At 37.4% G+C, this 22,588-nt stretch overlaps 2 protein-coding genes across 3 annotated transcripts in view; both read right to left on the reverse strand.

The window, feature by feature from the left end:
* Positions 1-221: 221 nt before the first annotated feature.
* On the reverse strand, positions 222-6,720 carry LOC104356208 (E2F associated phosphoprotein). The gene is made up of 6 exons (XM_042791193.1): positions 6,614-6,720; positions 5,937-6,118; positions 4,504-4,602; positions 4,070-4,193; positions 3,129-3,248; positions 222-1,645 (listed from the first exon to the last, which is right to left on the reverse strand). Exons 1-6 carry the CDS (start codon positions 6,685-6,687, stop codon positions 1,381-1,383), a joined length of 864 nt encoding a protein of 287 aa, XP_042647127.1. The 5' UTR covers positions 6,688-6,720; the 3' UTR covers positions 222-1,380.
* A 203-nt stretch (positions 6,721-6,923) lies between these two features.
* SNX6 (sorting nexin 6) overlaps positions 6,924-22,588 on the reverse strand; it is a 28,608-nt gene continuing 12,943 nt past the window's right edge. For both annotated transcript variants that reach the window (XM_042791005.1, XM_042791004.1), the window contains exons 8-14: positions 21,833-21,938; positions 19,292-19,367; positions 17,949-17,988; positions 17,479-17,565; positions 16,376-16,535; positions 15,214-15,299; positions 6,924-8,807 (exon numbers count right to left, since the gene is read on the reverse strand). In XM_042791005.1, the coding sequence (XP_042646939.1) occupies positions 8,754-8,807; positions 15,214-15,299; positions 16,376-16,535; positions 17,479-17,565; positions 17,949-17,988; positions 19,292-19,367; positions 21,833-21,938 (609 nt within the window). In that variant the 3' untranslated portion in view covers positions 6,924-8,753. The remainder of the gene's footprint in view (positions 8,808-15,213; positions 15,300-16,375; positions 16,536-17,478; positions 17,566-17,948; positions 17,989-19,291; positions 19,368-21,832; positions 21,939-22,588) is intronic.

Below are 22,588 nucleotides of genomic sequence, written 5' to 3' on the forward strand. Positions count from 1 at the left end.
GATATACCACACTAGCCAACCCAGCATTCAGCAGCTGCCTCAACAGTTCTCTACTTCATCAAGAAGAGGTTAAATTTCTGCTGACTTGAAAATAGTAAGTTCAGTGTTTTCCTTATGTAATCCTGACAGAAAAACCAATGTATTTTTTTCTTCCTAGTATCATGTAACACTGTAGAATGAGTGTGTGTAGCCTAGTAAAATACAGCACCAGGAACTACAAATGATAACAAAAGAGGCACGAGATTTTATTATAATCTAAGGCACAAAAGAAGTATGTTCTTCAGGTTCCTACCTCCTAAATTTAATTATTTCTGACAATTCCTCAAAGCACATATAATCGGTTATTCTTAGTTCTATTAAAAGAAAAAGCATAAAGATGAGATTTTTTTTCAGACAGACCCTTGTTCAAAGTGAAGTGTTAAAAAATATCAGGCTATAAAGAGGAGATGTTACTTACTAATAAAACCCAAGAGTTGACCTCTTGAGAGCGTGCCTGGAGGAAAAGAGGGAAGGATCCACAGTTAACATTGCAGTGGCTTCATAGACTAAGGAAGAAGTCTAAATATTAAGTAGCAGAAGCTCTTTGTTTCCATAAAGAAGATGTAAATGTACTAAAGAAACAGAAAAAGCATACAAACGAGCTCTATGGTCATAGATCCAACCATAAATTCTTCTTAAAATGTGTCATCATAAGGAAAAAGGGCAACAGAAAAAATGTCCAGTCTTCCTCATATACATATTTACATTTAAAACTCTGAATCGTATTACTAAGCTTGTAAAAAAAACTATTACTAAGCATGTAAAAAAAAATGTTCATTTAAATGATCCATGCCAGCAAACTTGATATAAGCTAATCTTCCACTCTGTATAAATGTTTAAATTTTTGAGATCTTAATGGGCCAAAATTCCAAATATGACAATTCCTTATCAAACCTACCTGTGTGCAAATCTACCAAGATTACCAGCCTAAAAATGCCGAACAAGCTGACAGAGTTGTTTATCACCTTCCATAGAAATGATCAGTGCAGCTATGGAGAACCAGTTACTATACAGTATTTATTCTAAGCAGCAGTTCTAATACATATTGAGATAATAGTATATATACAGGGAATTATCATAATACACAGATCTTGCATTATATTTACAAAATTTTAAATCCTCAATGATGTAACCACCTGACAGCATGCAAGAATACTGCTCTCAAGTGCACAAAGTTAAATGTATTGCTTTTGAAAACTTTGCAAAAATCCAAGCAGTATAAAGTTCTCTGACAAAAATGTACATTTAAAAGACCATACTTAAAAAAGGCTAACATGCCTGCCTTTCTGATACTTCATACAGTCTTAAACAGTGCAGGATTTATGCCTCTGCTTTTACACATTAGCAGTGGCTAGCTAGAACATTGAAGAAGTGAAAAACTTCATCTTTATCCATTACTGCCACTTCAGTCGAGCATTCAGTACATAATACGGGATGATACACTTCCTCCTCTTCTTGATTTGATTCTATAGACGTAGTTTCTTTGCTGTGCTTCATTTTCTTACTTCTTTTCTTTAGCTTCTTTCTGTATTTCAGAATTTCTTCTTTGTTAACAGTGCAGTTCATCACAAACATTGCTCTATATTGTGTTTTGTAAGATTCATGTCTATGGAGGAGAGAAAATGCAAGTCATACCACTGGTAAAACTCTGCTTCCAAGAAATCGGCTACTGTCACTGGAAATGGGATTAAAGATAGGAAGTACCATGCCAAAGGGCTGAAAGCCAAATAAATATGAAGTTTTATACACAGAACAAAAGTAACAATTACAAAAATAATAAAAAAATAGAACTGTAGCCATCTGTCTTGTTTTTAAGGCATTTTTAAGAAGACGCTGCTTCTTGCTGAACTAAACACTTTGGAGTACAATGGCATTGGTATTACAGACTTATGCACTGCTACGTGTAACCGATGACAGGCAGAAGATCCTGAGTGCAAATGACTCAACGACTGGCGCTTACATCCTAAAATGTATTGCAAGCCTGAAATTCCTCATTTATAAATAACACACATCAACACATCACGCTAGAAAAAGCATGTCTATAATAAAATATAAAATGTCTTTTCAGCTGTCATCAGCGTATCAACTGCATAGCTGAAGCATGCAGCAAAATTCAGCGCTGCAGTTCAATTCGACACACTGGCCCTCAGGCTGCAGTTCTACAGCAGCCTAAACCAACCTAACAGGTGGCTGCAGAAGTCCTCTCTCGACTTCTGATGGCTTTACTGCTTGTATAATGCTGTCCTGAGCTATTTCAGTTTATTAAACCCACAAAAGACCAGTCTGACAATAAAAATAGAGTGTTTTCCTGAAATACTTAACTATAGAACAGGGTCAAGGAGCACCAGAGCCAGGAAAGGGAAGAGAGTGAGAAACAGCCCCCAGTACTTAGACGATTTTATGCTGCTGTGCAATTTCATCCTTAATCACCAAAAGTACTGAATAAATGAGAGGTAGTTTATTCCTCATTTCACAAGATTTCTTTCTCCTTAATTGCCAGTTCCAGAGTCTTCTCCTTAGCATGGGTGAGCAGTACTAACTAGCTTTGCAGTGCAGTCAGATACTGGAGAGCTGGAGAACACACCATGGATTCACACCTAAATGCTTTCCAGGCACTTTTAACTGTAACTATACTCAAAACCACAACTGCTAAGATTCAAACCAAGTAAGAACACACTATCTTGATTTTGCTTAATCCTCCCCTAAACAAGGCACTTTTACAGAAAAATAACCTGTAATAGTTTTATATCTCTAAACATCAAGCCAATATACTTAAGAAAATAAATCAGCCTGAACTGCCTGCTTAGTCTCCATGAATTTTTTTTTTTAAATCATTTACCTTCTCCACTATGCTGAAGTTCTACTCTGTTCTTCCTCATCTCCATGTTGCAGGTTAAACTGATGATCATTCTTACAAACTAGCAATCACCCCTAAATCTGATTCACATATACTTGCCTTCTCTTTATTAGTGCCATCCCACAAGACAGACTTGATGAAGTCATTTGATCAAACTGAATACACTAAAAATACTACTGATCAAAAAAAAAGACATTACAAAAAGACTTTTGTTTTATTGTTCACTAATTACCTCTGGCAGTCCAGGCATAACGTTGTCATGCAAGCAGGGCAATTCAAAACAGCATCACTGTTTGGAACAGCTGAAGGTTTTGGCTGCTGCTGCTGCGGCACTCTTCTTTGATTACGGTACCTACCGATTCAAGAAAGGAGGAAGGAGAGACAAAAAGTGAAGTTACATGCCCTTATCTGTCAGGCACATCAATTCAACTGTCCGACCTTTTTTATATCAAAATACACCGATTAATATCTGGCTCCTTCTGGACTCCCTTTTCACTAACTGAAAGCACATACATAAACTGGGGGGAAAATCACCTACCAGTATCTTTTTCATTTGCTTTGTAGAGAGAATTTTCATTTGGTGAGACAAATGTATCTGGCATGAGAATTTGTGCCCTCCTCTGATGAGGCAGGTATCTCAAGTGCAATCTCAGCAGGCAACAAATATTAATATTATCCTTTTCAACAGATTTACATGGAGAATCTTACTCCTGAAATAACCATTTTTCTACTTCACCCTTCAAAAACCCCTCAGTAGAGAAGCTTTGTGCTGTTCCTATTTTATCTGAATGTTTCATGGCTTGCGAAATACAAAGTTTTCCAAAACTAGGAATACAGTATTTAGCAGGAGCAGATATTAAATTAGCAATCAAATTATCTCACCACCTGTTCATCCATGGCACGGTTATTTAGGCAAGATCTACTGGCATACAGAAAGTCTCAATTTAAGAAAATTGGAAGTTTTAGCATTGTGTAATTTTGAAGATACCACTTCCATTATATACACTAAAAATTTTACAGGCTTTTAAGTTTCACACGCTGTAAATTCTAAATAACAGTATTTTCACTGCATGGATTTGACAGCATAGGCTTTTTCTCTATATTCACCATTTTGATTTAATTTTTTCAATTTATGTTAAGCATCCTACAGTTCAAATATTTGTGGTCCCTTACCCCCTCCTCTGTGAGTCTACCCATTCTTGGTCTCTATTATCTTCTTCTGGGTCGTACAGCAGTTCATCATTGGTAAGAATCCGACGTTGCTGATGTTTTCTGTTTTTCCGGACATCCTGGGTAACTGGAAACATTTGTGCAAGCACATATGACATCCATGATGATTCTCTACTTAAATAATCAAAATATCAGTTCTTCAGTTTTCCTTTTCCATATAATAAATCTAAATTAAAACATAAAGGTCTAGCTCATCTCTCCTCCAAATGCACCATCCCAAAGCATTAACACACTTTACATATATTGGGATACATCATAAAGTTGCAGCAACTACACTGAGATGATATAGGCTAGTAATTCCCCCCGCAAAAGGCCACCTTCAGAACCGTGAGCCCCTCAAGAGGATCTAAGATGTCCTCCTCTCCTCAGCCATTTACCTCTTTTATCTTCTTCCTCTGAATCAGAATCAAAGTAAATGTCATCATAGTATTTTGAAGTGGTGGCAGGTCCAGCCTGCCCAGTACCCGAGGAAGAACCTGTGTGTGAAATTAGAGAGAAGTGGTAAGAGCACCCCACCAAAAGGACAGCAAGTATACAGCCCAGAACAAACATTTGTGCCCAAGCTGCTGAGGAGTGCTTTGCTTTATCTCTGGGTTTGTTAAGCAACAGCTCTCCCAATTCACTCCCACATCCTGATCACCCACTTCACTTCTGTTATTTTATTTACAGAAGCTCACTCAGAGCAAAGCTGCTCGTTCCCTTTGAGACGAACCTCAGGTACAGTCCAAACAAAAGTTTCTCCCAAGGTACACTCCCTTTAGGCACAAAGGACACCACATCAAATATGCTGCCTCTGCCCTCTGTAATTCACACATTCCACAAATCTTCAGTTATACAAAAGAAATACAGGCATGGCACATCATTTCACAAACTCTGATTACAATAAAATTCACAAAAAAAATCCCCCAAAATTTCAGGGTCACAGAAGTTCAAAAAAGACCTAGATGAATCGCCAAGCACGTATGTCACAGCCAGTCTGCACCAAAAATCCTATTCTGTGCTGAATGGATGTGGCGGTATAAATATCAATAGATCTTCTTAATTGCACAACCAAAATATAAATATCAGATTTGCCCACTAACACAGATAAAACTAATAAAGCTGCTGAATGCAGAATGAAGTCCCTAGATTAAAGTGAACACTATGTTGATTCTCCAGGAAATTAAGAACATTCACGAGGTGTTTTGTAATAGGTAAAAAGAACATATGCTCTTCCAATACCAAAGCAATCCATCTCTTACACCCATAGTAGGCAAACTCCAGAACACAGACATATGCATATGTCATATATCTTTAATATAGTTGGATGTAACAATTATAAGCAGGTAAGGGAGGAAGAGATTAATGTTCTTTCTGATTTTTTTCCCCCCAGCTGATTTGGGATTTCAATTTTCAATTCCTTTTTTTCAAGAAACGGTTCCAAATCTAGACAGCCAGATGAAGCCACTAGACAAAGTACAAGAGACCACAATCTGCTTGAGTAGTTTCCAAATACAACTTAAACCAAAGAGATATTGGAAAAAATGAGGCTACTCCAACAAAGAGAAATCATATTAAAGCGGAAAATCAGAAGTTTAAAAACATCAAAATCAAAGTCTTCAAAAACATGAAACAGAGGCATGAACTGAAGTGGCATCCGGTGACCATTTCTGCAGAAACAACCAGCCCTTTCTTCCTGTAGGCTTCAAACAGCACCCAACTATCACCACACACACCTCTCGCCACAAGATTAATCCATTAACTTCACACCCTAACTGGACACCACTTAGCTCACAATTTCATATACAAGCAGCTGTTAAAAGCGATTTACCCATTTCTGGTGATTTCCATTTGCCTTCCATAGTCCTCATGGTGGTGTTCAGCTCCGCTTCCATCTCCTTCTGGAACTCATCGTCGCTGGAGGACTCGCTCTCCCCAGTCAGGCACTCCCGTATCAGCTTCCGCTTCTGGTCAGGCGTGCCATGTAACAGCACATCCACCTCATCTTCGGAGCTACAAATATTTAAGCGTTACACACCGAATTATGATAAACAGCTTAAAACACTGACCAGGTCATTTGGAGAACGAACATCTGAATTATGTGGGAGCATTAGGAAGCACTTATCCATTTATTTATCGGAAATGTATTTATCAAAACGTTTAATTAGCTTGTCGGTGGTAAAACACCGGTTCTAACGCAAAAGGAGCTTCAGCTGAGCGGCTGCGGCCTGCCACGACGCCTCTGCAGCTCCGGTCAGCGGCTCCGTGCGGGGGCAGGGATCTGTTTACACTCCGGCACTTACAGGGTTAGAAACGTAAACACGCCGGTTTCAAGAAAGAAAATCGCCGCGGCTGCTGCGGGGCGACCCTCCGGCAAGCCCCGGGCGGCACCCCGCGGGAGCCCCGCCGCCGCGGAACAGCGCGGCCCCCGGGCCCCGGCGTCCCCCCGCCCCAGGCCAAGGGGGGCAACGCGCGTCACCCACCCCCCCCCCCCCGGCCCTCCAGCACCTGCTGAGCGCCCGCTCCTCGTCGCTGGGCTCCTCCACCACGTACGGGTCGTCCTCCTCCCGCAGGCAGCTCATGGCTGCGCTGCCGCTGCCCGCCCCGGCCCCGCCCCTTCCGGCCGCCCTGCCGGCTTCCGGCGGCCCGGCCCGGCCTCCCCCGCCCCGCGGCCGCCGCACCAGCCCCCCGGCCCGGCCCGCCCCGGCTCTTCCTCCTCCTCCCCCGGGAGCGGCAGGCGCTCGGGTCACGTTTTAAATATTTCTCTGCACGCTTACAGAGGGCAGGGCTTCAGGCTTTAAGAGACACACCCAATACCAAGAGGCTTGAAAAAAATTTAATGAGCTAGTAACACTGAACAACGAGGACTAATCTAAAAACTGTTCCCACATCCTACTTAAAATATTTACAATTTGGTTAACTGTATATACATTGTAATCTTTGTCCCTTATAGCCTATGTATAGATGAGTTCCTTAGGAATTATACCTGTTATATCTGGAAGATGAACAGCACAGTACTACTGTAGTAGCCATTGCTAGAAAATACTGTACGCCGGAGATGAGTTGCTAATAGCCGCCGGGCACTGGTAATCAAAAGGCTGAGGCTACACGTGCGCAACTCAACGCACGATGCAAACAGCGGGTCCAGCTAAGAAACTTCTCTGCCTGTGAAATGTTCCGAAGTGCAAGGCAGGAGGGTAAGTATACTACACTGTGCAATTCACCCTATTTGAAAACAAAACAAACCAAACCTCACACCTCGGTGTGGCAGTACAGGGAGTCTGTAATCACAGAGACATTGACTTACACTGATCTGCATCTCCAAACATTCCATTCACCCCAAATTCTGCTGCTTCACTGAAGGTATACAAACCTCAAAATAAAGCAGCAATCCCACTGTGATGATCGATTAGTCAAGTAAAGCCTAGTTTTATGACATCTTGAAGTTACACCACAGAACAGCACCTCTTGGAAAAGTTTCAAGGCTCAAGTAAGAGAGACAAAGCAAAACAACAAGTAAAACAGGATTCATAGCTCGTAAGTTTTAAGTCCAGTTAGCAGAATGAGATCCTTTTCAGGCATTCCTTTATTTGGGATACCTTTACTTTTTATATTGTGAAGCAAAGCTTCTTATCTGTATCAAAGTGGGGTAGTATTTCCTTTCATTTATATGCACTTTCTGAACTCCCTGCTGCTACTTCATTTCCCCTTTCTGGAAAGAAACCCAAGAAGTTCTCTGAAAAGCATTTCTGCCAAAGTAATTGCAGAGTCAGCCACCAAGCTCAAAACAATTTAAGTACACTGGATAGGAAAGTCACAGACAAACAGATAGGCAAACAGATAAACCTGAGAATGCAAAGTGAAAAATTACTGGGCGAGTATTTAGTGTCAGACCAATCCAATACTTACTCAATGGTTTTACAGGATGAATGGAGAAAAAGCTAATTAAATTATTCTGATTTACTAGAAAATAGTAAGCTTACAGATGATACAATGTCTGCATAATTTTAGAAAAATCATCGATTTCATGGTTTATTTTACAATAATTGGATTAGTCTACAAGTTAAGGCAAACATACTAACGCATTTGCTTTTCTTTTTAAATCATAGTTATAAAGGTTACACAAAATTCTCCAAAATTTCTAAGAAATGTTCACAATTGAAAAAAAGATTAAGTTTCTTGATATCAGTACATGGAAAAAAACCTAAGACAGTGTATACAATGCCATTATAGTAACAATATTCAAATATCTAATGGTAATATTTAGGCCATTTGAACAATGTGCTTCAAATGGTGAACTTCAGAAATTACTTACAAAGGTAAATAAAATTGGCAGCCATATCATAGTATTCATAACATGAACATAATTATATTGGCTATTTTCACAAAAACAGAGCATTTGGTTTCTGAACAATGAAAGCATATAATGATTAAATAAACATGAATATGTATGTATAACAAGTATGCTGTTGCTTCATATAGTCTGGAGCTACTTTCAGGTGTTTGTTTTAATTCTTTTGAAAGAAGCAGCTTGCTCATGTGCACTTTGTCAAATGTTTTCTCCAGGGAACTGTAAATGCTTATTTAAAGTCACGAAAACAAAATCCAGAGGTGGGCAGCCCTTGTTAGTGGGAGGACGGAGCGTAGCTTATGTGTCACCATTTAACACTGCCAGGCAGCTCTGCAGCAACTGTAAATTACCCTGTAAAAATAAAGAAAAATATGACCACATTTCCCTGCTTGCTTTTACACTTGTGGCAAAAAGATGGTTTTTAATAGCAATAACACCACTGAAGAATAGTCAGGTATCAAGCTTATTTTGAAATATTTATCTAAGTAACTTTTATCTCAGAGCTTTTTGAATGTAGGAGCATTGTGTCATGGAATGAAACACAGCCAACTTGAGATTCAAATTAAGCATTTAGAACCCCTACCATGTTTTTACACAAGTTTCTTACTAATCTGGCCACAAAAAACTATCTGCTGCAGAGCACTGTCTTAGCAATGAAGACCAAAGTTTCAAAGTTTTCATTTTTTATATAGAACTGCTAGAGTAAATGTCACTCTGGAATATTATTCCCAAAGCAGAAGTATTCATATATTATACTAAATACTAATTCATCAAGAAGTGTTAGCCAGTTCTCAGCACTCAGTATCTCCTCGCTGTAACAGCCATCTAAAATCATCCCTCTGTTCAAGGACAGGCCATGTTTGAAAGACAACAGATTGAGTTACCTGCTTAGCCAGGACATCAAAGTTGAGTTTAGCCATTAGTGTTGGAGCTACGGAAGTGATTATTAGAACATTAAGTAAGCTTTATCTCTAAGGCCAAGTTCTGCCCTTCTTTTCAAACACCTGTAGGTCAGTTTTTATCTTATTTAAAGCATTCTGACTCTACCATAAAAACATACTGGTTGACTTTCAGATTTCTGAATGAGTTTACAGAACTGACAATAAGATACCCCTGTGAATTAAGCAACTGTGATCAACAAGTAAACTGGGATTTACTCTCCAGAGAAAACAACAATAACAAACACCAACGCAGTATTCACAGTATTCATATTGTTTTGTGCGTTCACTTATGCTTAGATCACTTTAAACTACTGACTATTCACTATTAAATAGCTGTACTAGATTTGCTCCCAAATCTGAAATCTCTGTAGGAAACAATGTTAGGTTCTTGACAGTGTTAAGAGTAATTCCTATCAGGTTCGGAGATAAAATGCAAGAATAAAACAGTCTCAATGTCCAGTGATAAACATGGGAGGAACTATTTCCTTCTAAAAATTTTCTGGAACCAAAAAGAAACCTGTAAAAAAAACTTCAAACAAACAAAATCATGTAATTAAACAGTATCAGTAGCTGTGATTTGCCTGTCCTTAATAAATAATCCACACAAGTACTAAAGAATCTGTAATTCTTACTTTTTCAGTTGAAAGACTTCCAAGTGACCTGTGGTAGACAGACAGAAGGACACGTGTCCCTCAACCCAAAAAGGTAATCAGTTGTAATTCTATGCCCCACTAAGGTTCTTATAATCCAGATTAAGCAATTAACTAAATTAAAGGCTTCAAAGTAGATGATTCCCAGTTGTGTCTACTGAATCCTTTTCCGTCTTCTCCAGAAGACAGTGATTTCAGATACAGCTTCAACAGCTTCTTGCCCTTTTATGCCTATACTGGCAGAGGACAGCCACAAGCTGTTTAAAAGGCTTGTAATTCTGTGATATGAACAAATTCAATATACATGAGATGCATGGGGACATGGTGTGTACAATCGTTGTGGTGTACAAAATTCATAAATCTAAGGTCTGTGTTACTGCACAGCTGTATTATTAGCTTTAATGAAGTATTAAATGAAAAAGAATACTTCAGTTTGAAGTATAATTGTGGACTGCACACGTATTACCCATAACAAAAGTGAGACAGTGATCTTTTGGCCATTTCTTTACAGCCCATCAGCAGCATAAAGTATATTTGCAATTCATGGGCTGCTATGTAGCACTCCAAAGACAAGACAGTACCTAGACACCCTCTACATATCAGTCATTTCCAGATTCAGCCAGCCAGCCTACTGAAATTTTCCAAATAGGCAAATAATTGATTTTCTTTAGATCAAATTTACAAAGTTCACAAGAACAACCTTATTTAAATTATAATAAACCAAGGACAGTAGAGGCTATGTGTCATTATTCTTTCTGGCTGCAACATGTGACATACTTGACTTACATCAGCATAGATTGAGAAAGTCCTATAAATTCAGATTCAGAGAAGTGTTTCTTGCCAACTCAGACTCCTAAAATTCAGATATTACAGTTACTGGCAGAACCATGGTGACAGAAACATCCTTTTCAGGAAAGAATGAATTACTGACAAAGCATTTAACCAAATCCCTCAGCGTTGGATCTTGCTTACTCCCTTCTGTCAGTTCCAAACAGACATCTGTTGCTAGTAATGTGACAAATTATTTTTCCACAAAAAAGGCAAAAGTGTATATGTTAGTATTTGTGGAAAAAGATGTTTATATTTTTTTTTTATTTGAAGGAAGTGGCTATTTTACTGTTACAATTCGTATGTCAAAAGACTCTAAAAGTATAGCCAAGCTATCAGTGCCTTAAGTCTATGATTAAGACCTTAGCAGTTTCACCAGCTGTCAAACCTCCCTCTTTGAACATGAAGTCCAACATAGGAACACCTCAAAATACAACTGTTTAAAATACTGAATAGGTTTAAACACAGATTTTGTACTAAACATCTAAACACTTAATCAGGTCTTACGTTAGCTACAGCTGCATGAAGTCATGAAGAAACACAGAGCTAGCAAAACACTACCTTGAGGGAAAGTCAGACAGAATGGCTGTAGAAAAAGAAACATCAATCTGTTTCGTGTAGGTCAGAGACCAAGCAGAATCTAAAGCTGCAGTCTGGCAGCTATTGTAAGTAAATCTAGGGTACATGCTGCTGCTAAGAAGGCAGCGCTCTCATATTCCCAGCCCCTCTCAGACAAAACTGTGTGTTTTGACACAAGGGATGCTATCAAAACAAGACTGAAAGTAAAGCATAGAAAAACCCAGAGCAAATTTTAGCTCCATCTTACTACACAGCTGCACACATAACAGTGCCAACATAAGGGAAAGAAACAGTCTCATGCATCATCATCCTTTCTGGCAATAGTCTGCACTTCCATCAACTTAAAGTAAATCTCAACCCACAGTCTGATTTTTAGCTTTTTCAAAAGTCTTTAGCTGCAACCAGGAAAGGATAAGAGGATATTAGCAGATTAAAACAAGTATTTTATAAGGAAGTGGTACAAACATAACTGGGCAGAAAGAGTGCACTTAGTATTTGTATATACAGTCTCCCTGATTTACTAAACGCTTGACTTCCCTATCACCCCCCAATCTTCTAGAGCCACACAGTCAGATATAGCTCAGGAAATGCAAGGTATGTCTCAGAACCTTCTCTCGATACTTTGGTCATTCTGACTTCTTCAGTGCAGCAGTCTCTGTGTTTTGAGATTTGTGTTTTTCTTTCCACGGAGCAAATAACTTTTAACAGTAAATCATGCAGCAGCCTTCACTGTGGCTGCATTCCTCCCAAAGACAGCCTCTCAGGTGAGTTCCAGCACCCACTGCTGAATCAGATTTCACCTCCACGCTTTCCATGCCAGGCAATTCCAAGTGCAGAAGACAAATGGCTAGACCAATTCAGACACAGATGCATCTGCCCAACATCTAGTCTGGAGGTGCTCATTGCAGGAAAAAAAAAAAAAAAAAAAAAAAAAAAAAAAAACCACAACAAAAAATAACCAAACAAAAAACACAGTAGAAGACTTGTAGCCTGCAGCAGTGTTATCTGTTGCCCCAAGCCCCTGCTCCCCAGTTATCTTTTTTGCTGGAAAGCGCATTTAGACCTAAATAACAGGCCATACTGCAAAGTTTGGGAGTGCTGTGTCCACATGCCATTGACAAGCCAAGCAACTTCCAGTTTGGGGCTGCTAAAACTTCACCTGCCTCCAGTAGCTGCAAAAGCATGAAGACAGGGACTACTGCAGCATCAGACAAGTATTCTTCTAGAACCTTAAAGCAGGTGGCTTTTGATCTGACTTCATTAATTTACTGCCTACATGAAAAAGTAGTTTTCTTTTTGTTTTTATCAGCCCTCCGTTGGATCTACTGTGAGAGGAATTAGGTGTCTACAAACACCCCAGGTTAGCCCAACTAAAACCAGGGCTACTTAGCCTCCCTGAAATGGGAGCACCGTTCACGATTTGCATTGCAAAAAGTATAAGAACATCCCCTCCCGGACAAGGAGACCTTGATATTCCCCTAACACTGCTCTTCACACAACAGGGCACAACGCTATCTCAAAAAACCCCTGTCTTTTCATATCTTCTTTCTTCCTTCTACCTCAGAAAGTCTCCTCCAAACCATTTCATCCTTCAATATTCTGTACAGACTAATAAAAACCTATCCATAAGACTATTCTCAAATATGCTGATTAAAGCATTAATAAAGACATTCTCCATTATATAAAATTGAAAAATATGATCTATTGCATGGTAAATTCTGTAATAATCCAATTTAGAATCTGTAGAAATAAAAGCACAGCAACTAAACAGATCCATCTCTAGTAGCTTGTTTTGAATAAATATGAAACACAGGCTTTGAAAAAACAGATCTTTCAAACCTAGTGAGACACAAAATATCCTTTCATTTATCAAGTCATAACATTTGTTAACATATCAAGAACTGACACCCTTAGTCAGAATGACCTTTTATATTGTAAAGCTTTAAATATTCAAAACTGTCTAGTGAATCTTACAGTATTCCATGATACAGTAGGCAAAATGGGTCAGCAAAAAAAAAATTCACCTTCAAAAACAGGACTACAGTTCAAAGCTTCTATTACAGCTTTATATACCCCTTATTAGTAAACTTACTAAGACAATTTAAGTCAGACTGAGACAGTTTACCCAAAGAACTATGTCTTAAAAATGCAAGCTGTGGTGACAAATGAAGAACAGCTAAAAAAATTCAAGCTCTTCCAGGTAAACTGAGGATGCCAAGAAGCATATATCAAGTAAGCTGAAAGCTACAGAAATTAACTATTTCCCCCCTACCTTTTGCAGTTACTTGCTGTCAAAATTCAAGAGACTATTGCTACAAGATTTTGACTTGCACAGAGTTAATACAAGTGATTCTTTAAGGACACTTTAGAAGATAAGAGACATTTTTTTAAGCATTCCACTCCAAGGCATGCAGGGACTTCAGCAAGGGTCAGTTATAAGAGATGATGAAGAGTCAATGACTGAAGCAGGACAGAAGCACTGCAGATCCGTTCCCTTGTTAAAGGATGATATGGCAAATCAATAAAAACTGTTGCAAGTATGACTGTTAGGACTATTAATTTCACTAGAACCCATAACCAGCACATTCATGACTAAACATGGGGATTCCTGGGAGACTCAGGGCTGGATATAGACAGCTGTTACACACAGAAAAGTAGGAAGGCTCAATAGTAGCAAGTATTACAAGAAGTTTTAAGACTTTAGGGGAGATATAGCTGAATTTCCAATATAGCACATTAAAGCAACCACTGTTCATCTGAAACTTGTACCTACAAAGATTAAAGAAAAAAGTCCCCAAAACAACCTTTTTTATAGTGCATTAGTTTTACAAACAATGGGTTTGGCAAAATGAAGAATGACACTGTCAGTACTACTGAAGAGTGTAAAAGCAGCAACAAGTTAACTCAGCAGCACTATACACCTCTTAACCAGTCCTTTCAACAGATATATTCTGAGTTAATTCAAACCTTGGTAGTCAACACACTTTCAGATTTTTGATGAAAATGAGAAATGCTGAAGAGTTGACTTCTAAAAGAAAGATGCCTCCTGCTGTAAAACTATTAAAGTAAGAGACTGTTGTACTTGTCTATGAAGTCAGAGCAGCTAACCTGATTTAACCAAAAACATTAATTTCATATGGAGTAAAAGAATCAAATACATTGTGAAATTTAAGGACAGTAGAGGCTCCTTACACTTTTTTTCCCTGCGAAAATTTATTTTTCTGAAAAGGGTATCTGCAACATTCCTCTTTTGTTAGCACTTTAGAGTTCAAAGGCAAAAATGTTCAAAAAACAGAGTAACACTGATCTGACTTCAGACAGGCCCGTGTGATCTCATGCTTAATAGTTAGCTTATCCTGTACATCAAGTCCCCAACACCTGGATAGCAGCAGAAACTACTTCCTATCTCAGTAAAATGGTGAGATGAGGTTTTAAAAATAGGCAGGTATTCAAACTCTGCAGCTATAAATATCAAACAGCTAGAGAAACATAAAACTGAAGCCAAAATTGCCTTCAAAGAGATGAGTTTTCCAAAGGCACCTCAAGCGCACCAGTCCCTCAGAAATATCTCACCTATACTTCTTTTTTTTCCCCCAATTATTCAAGACACTTCACCATTCTGGATGATGCTTACCTTCAAATTCCCCTTCCTGAATGTAACCTGTATTTGTATCACATAACAAATGTAACCTTTCTGGTTATTCAAACATGTAATATTTAAAATCAGTCGAAATATAGGACAAAAAGTATCACAATTACCTTAGCATGCTTTAATTCCAGTTCTGCTAGTTCCACCAGATTTTTTCTGAATGCTGCAACTCTTCTTGTCTTAAAGTCTATCAGTTCTATAGAAAATAAAAATGGATTCATTAACAGTATTATTACTAGTGCCCTCAACTGTTAACAGACTTTCTTTCAGGATGGAAGAGGTAAAGGGTGAGAGAAGGCAACAGGAAAAAACTCGAGTTTAATCTCAGCACATTCCAGGCTCAAAGATACTGCTACACTGTCGGATGAAAGCAAACCATCATTGCAGTTCCTTATCACTAGCTAATCTTTTGTGGACACAAAGCTCTTTTGAAAAAAGACTGCAACATGGATGCTTTTAAATATTTAATTCTCTTATTCCATGTGCACTGTTCTTTCAAGGCTGATATGAAAAAGTGTTTAGGGAAGATACTAAGCTAAAACTAGCATGAAGAACAGAGGAAGCAAGTATGCTTTATACATATACCTTGGTGGCTAATAGGATCACTCATTCTCTACTGTCTCATTTGTAGAAATTATTAGCCAGCTTTACAGGGACAAACAACTCTTAAATTATAAAAACAGATAGACGTGGTATTTAAAACTTGAACAAATCTGCCCCAAACACTATGTCAGATGACTTCTAACTCACAACAATCTTAGACTAAAACAACAACAAAAAAAGGGCAAACAAAAAAGATACTAAGTTTCCAGGAAAAAGGCAACATGTAAATAAGGTTCCTCTTCTCTAGAGCTACTGTAACGTTGCAACTTCAGTGAAATCTAATTTCATGATCTCTCCCTTCTCATGTACTATCATCTCTTCAATAGACTGCTGTCTTCACAGAAGAATGCATAAAACCAAAAGGGGAATTTCAACAATACTTTAAAAGATCAAGTTTGCCTTTACTGCTAGCAATTATCTTTTTATATCCCATTCTGTGCATATTTTAAAAAGTGTTTAACAAATAATAGGCACCTAGACTTTGCTCTGCCTAATGGAGCTATGAGGAGCCAAACGAAAGTCCCATGTGAACTTTATAAAATGAGTAAATACTGATTAAAATATAATAGTTCTGCTTAGGAAACAGAACAAAAATCTATTCTCATTAATAATATGCTAAAATATGTTAATTTTCAAGTAGTAACATAGGATCTAAGGCCACTCAAATACCTTGCTTTGCAGATTCAGAAATTTTCTCAAATTTCTGACAGCATATTTGCTGAGTAGTTTCAGCTTGCAGGACATCTTTATTTTTTGCTCTTGCTTTATCCAACGCTTTATTAGCATTTTCATAGTCCACTAGTGACCTAGATCTTCTATATAGGAGATCCTATTAAAAAAAAAAAAAAAGGCATAAAGGATGTATAGAGTTTACAAGAATCTACCCAAGGATTTTAGTATGTACCAAGCAATTAAAAAAAAAAAAAAATCAGATTAATTTTAGTCTTTCTTGCTGTATTTCAGTTCTTACGAAGTTATTTGCATTCACTTTACTTCATTCTGCAAGTCACAGGAATGTCCATACTGGATCAGATGTGCAATTTAATATTGTTTGGTCTGCATCTTGTCTGACAGAGGCTCACAACAGATGGCTTAGATGATACTCCAGAAAGCCTAAGAAGGGGCAATCATGGGAAATTTCACAGCTTCTTAGATTAGAAACAAACTATATTTAGATTATGTATTTGAAATACACACAGGGCCCAAGAAACAGCAATAGCATTTTTAGTGCAACAGTTATTGCTGTGATCTTCTAACTCCAGACATTTTCTGTCAAATGCTTCCTCATTCTGTCATGTTACTTAAGCATCTTACAAACAACACTAAGAATGAAAATTTCTGTAGGTACAGAATATTAAATTTGGCCCATGTGTTTTTGTTTCAGCACCTGCAGATCATCTGGAGTATCCAATTTTAATATATATAAAAAAAGTAGAATTGCTTGCAGTCTACAAGCAGCAAACATACTGCAAACCCATGAACAATTCACCAACAGCTCTTCCACTGTTTTTAATTATACAGCACAATTTGGCATTGATAAGTGGATCACAGAGTTCCAAACAGTCAGTCCCACAGTCTGCAACTGCATTGTTACCCCTTATATACAACAGAGATACAGGTTTTACAGCTGAGGGAGAAATTGCAGGCTAGAGATGGAAGCATTTTAACCTATTTACTGTGTATTTCTCAAGATGATCCCTTCTCTCTCTTTTTTTTTTTTTTTTTTTTTTTTAAAGAAATACTATGTCATTGAACAAAAACCATAAATTCACCTTAGCAGCTTGAGATTCCCTTAGGTAATATTTCAGCAGATCAGAAAGTTTAAGATCTTCATCAGCTGATACCCGGGCCTCTATTTTCTGGAAAAACAGCAAGTAAAAGCATCAATTTAAAAACATCCAGACTTTGGGTATTCACTTGTGTGATATAAGTACAACATAAAATATACAACAGTACATGGCAGATTGTCTTTTTCAAAAACTAAGATCATGCATTTGTAACAGAATACTTAAAGATGCATCACAAGAAGCAATAATTGAAGAAACACATCTTGGCTCAATCATTTTACAAAACAGATGACTGAATTCTTACGCTTTTTCATTCCCTACCAACTATTGCTTAAATGCTTCACAAAGAAGCATCCATAAAACATCCACTATTAATGTCTAGTTGACACAAGATGTCCTGCCACTTCCAGGACGTGCACAAAGAATATACCTAGAAAAGGTTTCATAGTACATACCCTTGTTTTGTCAAATAACTCTGATACCTTCAGAAAAAACCTGCACAAAGGAAACAGCTTATATTACAACATTAATTTGAACAGTCTGATTACTTTCTAGAACTTGAAATATAATCTGTATCTGGCAATAATGACTGTAAAGGCACCGCTTAGAATTTTAACTCACAAAACTCAGAGAACATAACAGTTTCAAATTGTAGCACTTCAAACATCTGGGAACTATGCAACTTAAGAAAACGTAGGGGACAAACAAAGCATAATGGATGGATGTTTTCACTAAAGAATAATTGCACAGCTCCTCAGGGATTCTTTATGCCTCTGTGAATCAAACCACAAACACCACCACCCTGGTTAACAGTCCTACACTATTATCAAGTGTCCTTAACTCAAATTTGAATGTACTTTTCCTCACACAGTTAAACATGACGCATGCGCTACTTGAAATTCAGGGAAGCTAAACAACAGTGTGGTACATCATCTTCACAGGAGACAATACAAGGGTTCAGTGTAACAGCAGACTGAATTACAGTCAAATCATACTATTTTGACAGAAAACAGACATGATTCCTGACCCTAACAGACTACATCAAATCTGAATACTACAATCAAAGTAATCGATATGTAAGCTATCACCACATTTGGAAATATATCACTAATTCACATAAATTAATAAAAATAAGTTAATTTTCATACTTACCTCCTACCTGTCATCACACTAACTCTAATAAGTGTACATGTTCACAAGCATCAATGTCTATAAGCTAGTTAACCAAGTTCTACTTTCACATACACCACACTTCATATTCAAGCAACTCACTGAAAAATTAAAGGACAAACATCTGTACATACAGACTCTCTTCTGTTTTCAAAGTTTTAGGAATCTCTGTAGATTCCTGTCTTTTCCTAAAGGCAGTAAAGCTGCCAGAACAGCAAAACTATTTTTCAAGATGTTGGTACAGGGAACACTCACAAAAATCAGTATACTCAGACTGAGACCTGTTCTTGCCACACATGTCAAAGCACTTAAAACACTTAAAACAAAAAAACAAAAAAAACAACCTGGTAAAAGAGTTGGGTTTTTTTTCTTTTTCTAGAAGGACTTTTCCATCTCATCTGTGCAATTTTCTACAAACTGCAGAAAACAGCATTTTTTTCCCAGACAAATATTAAAGCAAAAATATTAAAGTGGTCTGTTACAGAAATGAAATACTAAAGAAGAAAAATACCTTAACAGGATATAGCTATAATAAATTCTGGTTTTCTCATAACAAGAGCGCTACTGATCTCATCAGTTAAGACTGCTACTTAGCAAATTCCCCTGTAAGTTATTAACAGTATCTTACTTGCATATATCTGTGGAGTCCTGCGTTCCTAATGCATATAATGAAGAACCAATTCTATTATAGTCATCTGCCACATCTAGAAAAACAAACAAGCACTTGTTTTAGTATTTCATTTCTCCTCTTCATGAAAATTTTGAAGTTCCTCTCTTTCTTCAAGAATAGGTGTTTTTCTAAAAGGAACACACTAACACAAAAGCACAAATAAAACTTCAATCATGTCACTTATGAAGGATAACTTCACACAATAAACATGGTGCTGTCACCAAATCGTGAAGTCTGTAATTTATCTAGTCATATTTCATACAATCAGCACCTGCTGGGTAAATTTATTTTGCAATTTTGTTAGGTTTTCAGTGGAAGATGTACAAACTCAATGTCTAAAGTCTAAATTTAAATCTCAATCTAAAGTCTAAAGCTACTCAAAAAAATATCATACTCTAACAATAATGAAGAATAAATCTCTGTGCTTGAGAGCAGTAAATTGAATACAAATTCCAAACTATCAAAATTCAGAGCTGTATGCACAACACCTTTTCACATCTAATTTTCAGGAAACCCTTATCTCATCAACAAGTGGTCCCTGGTTGAAGTAGCATTAGTGTTAAAAGCATTTTAAACAATGAAATTAGAAGCAGGATTTGCCAAGAAGGCTGCACAATTTGACTAATGAAGTATTGCTATGCAGTAATCATAAAAATCAAATCTTTGCACAGATGGCTTTCTTAAAGAGCTTTTAGTGTGAACTCAATGGATGATGAGAACACAAACAGATCCAAGCAATGAACAGGAAAATATATTTGCTTGTTATTTTTGAAGTTTATAGGCCTTTAAGCAGATGATTTTTTTTTTTAATTTAAATAATACAACCTTATCTTAACAGACTGAGTGGGTCACCTTCCACCAAATTCATTACTCCATACATTCCAAGGGAATCAGTGCAGTTGGTTACAGTGAAGAATGGTATTAGGAAGTCATTAACCTCCCCTTATACTCTGCTCATTTAAATGTATGAATAGATTTTCTGCTGGAAATAGGAAGTCGGCATCTTTGCAAGTCCTGCTGCACTCTATGTCAATCATAAGTTATCCATAAATTACAGGCTGTCCATTTCCAAAACTGGCTTCCCCACTCATTGCTCTGCTCTTCTAGTCAGAATTTCAAAAAGTGCCACTTGTCCCAATTTGCAGTTTGAGAAGAGCTGTCAATAAACATCCTAGTGTTTTGAGTCTGAAAATCAGTGAAGATTTGCCACAAGTTTGATCAATCCTTTCCCACCAGATCCTCTACAGCCTGATTTCTAATAATTTTCCCTGTTCTACAACCAGCATAGAATGGCTCTCTCACTACCTAAAGTCTGGCACCTAACTACCATGAATGAAGTTCAGTTTTCATTTTAAGAAAGCAAGCAAAAGACCAGAAACCACTTCAGGTGGGAAGTGAATGAAGACACAGGCTCCCTTAGTACTTCATTAGGCCGTAACTTACTCTCCCCATCTCCTAGCACAGATACCAAAGTTACAAAAGACTCAGCCTTCATGCAACAGCAAGAGGAGCATCTGAAGAGCTCATTAAATTCTAGGTTTAATGTCTCATTCAATATACACTTTAGAGTCCTTACCAATGGAGATTCACAAAAAGTTTGTGGCCTGATTTTGTGTGAACTATGTTACTGCAGAAAGCAAAAACAGAATCTGTCAATCAGACACAAATGTCAAGAAAGTACATAGAATCTAGTAGTTCGATTTTGATTTATCTAGGCAAAAAAGCTTAAAATCAAGGGCAACAAAGGTCAAGTTTTTTCTGAGCTTCTAAAAACATAGTAATCTTAAACCAAACACAATAGTCCTAAACCAAAGATCTTCCATTTTCTCAAATAAATGAACTGCAGTCGAGAAGACTCTCTGCAGCTTCCAGAAATCACATTAGTTAGCACTCAGCTCAGGAAGAGAAATCAACAGCTAAGTGGACAATCTCATCACAGTATGAAAAGGGGTCCTGCAAACCAAGCTACTGAATGTACACATTCCAGTTACATTCTAATAGGCTGAAAAACGGAAACCTGACTTCTTGGTCTAGAACTAACAGCCCAAATAGGAGTTTGTTGCTGAGCAAGGTAATGCAATGCCTAGTGTGCCAAGAAACTGCACTCTAATGAATGCAAGCTCATCCAATCAAAAGCAACTTCATTAGGAGTAAAAATCACATATACTGCTATATTACCTAACTTTATACTTTAAAGATTAAGAATCAAACTTCAAAAAAGTATTATTACATAAAGTGTGTTTCTCTTCAAAGGGACAGCATGAAGAATCAAGATATCTTCAGTATCATGTCAGGCTGTTCTTACTCCATCTGGCTCTATTACAACAAAGGCTAAACTTTGAAAGTCAGATTAAGCTTCTTTAGACTATCCGAAGGCTATATTTGAAGAAATTAATTCACTTTTTGCATGCAAAAAGAAAATTAAAAATTACTGCTCCTCACGAACAACTTCTGTACACTTAAAACTAGTACTGTATTTACCCTGGAAAAATAACTCACTTTTATGTGATCTTGTCATTTTATCAGATTTGGCAGAGGCATCTTTGACCCGGTTGTGATATTCTACAAGAAATGTTCTTTCATGTTCAAAGAAGTCATCCACATCCTACAAAAAACAAGAGCAATTTAAAAAACAGGACCTCTCTCATTCCATACAGAGCAACTACAGAGTTAATTTGCATATATTGCTGTTGCTGTGACATGAAATGCAATCCATTTTTGTTGTCTAAAATACCATTTATGTAAACTGATTTCTTCTTCACTTATTTTGTCATGACCTGAAATTTTATTAAGATTTTGTAACAAGCATCTTGAAGGTCTAGATAACTAAACCTTAAGTGAAGGAAATAATTCCACTACTAACTACCACCTTGGTGACAGAAAAATAGAATAAATGTCAAGTACTTAATAAAAGAACATCTACCTAGAAAAGAGGGAAGGGGAATAAAGACACCCAGTTGCACAGATGCTGGGGTCACAGCAGAGAACATATAAACTCCTAGCACAGGAGCGACGATTTTAATATTTTCTGTATTACAATTTGAGATATTTGGTTTATATTTATTTTTAAAAACCCTCTAAAATAGAACAGATGCTCAATACCATGAAATAGCCTACAACATGGGCATTGAACAATGTGCTTATGAAAACTGCTGGACCATGTATTTTTCTCCAAGACATAATTAATCCATAGTTATATCCACCTTCCAACAGTTTCAGAACTCAGGATCTTATAACTAAGAACTTCAGCTCCTC

Source organism: Tyto alba, unplaced genomic scaffold (assembly GCF_018691265.1).
Source record: "Tyto alba isolate M040663 unplaced genomic scaffold, T.alba_DEE_v4.0 Super-Scaffold_18, whole genome shotgun sequence".
NCBI lineage: Eukaryota > Metazoa > Chordata > Aves > Strigiformes > Tytonidae > Tyto > Tyto alba.

Excerpts from the sequence above, each read along its gene's own strand:
- LOC104356208 (XM_042791193.1), bottom strand. The coding sequence starts at position 6,687 with ATGAGCTGCCTGCGGGAGGAGGACGACCCGTACGTGGTGGAGGAGCCC. Across the intron at positions 4,194-4,503 it reads AGAGGAAGAAGATAAAAGAG|TTACCCAGGATGTCCGGAAA; the intron begins GTAAATGGCTGA and ends AAATGTTTCCAG. Across the intron at positions 1,646-3,128 it reads TTATGCCTGGACTGCCAGAG|ACATGAATCTTACAAAACAC; the intron begins GTAATTAGTGAA and ends TCTCCTCCATAG.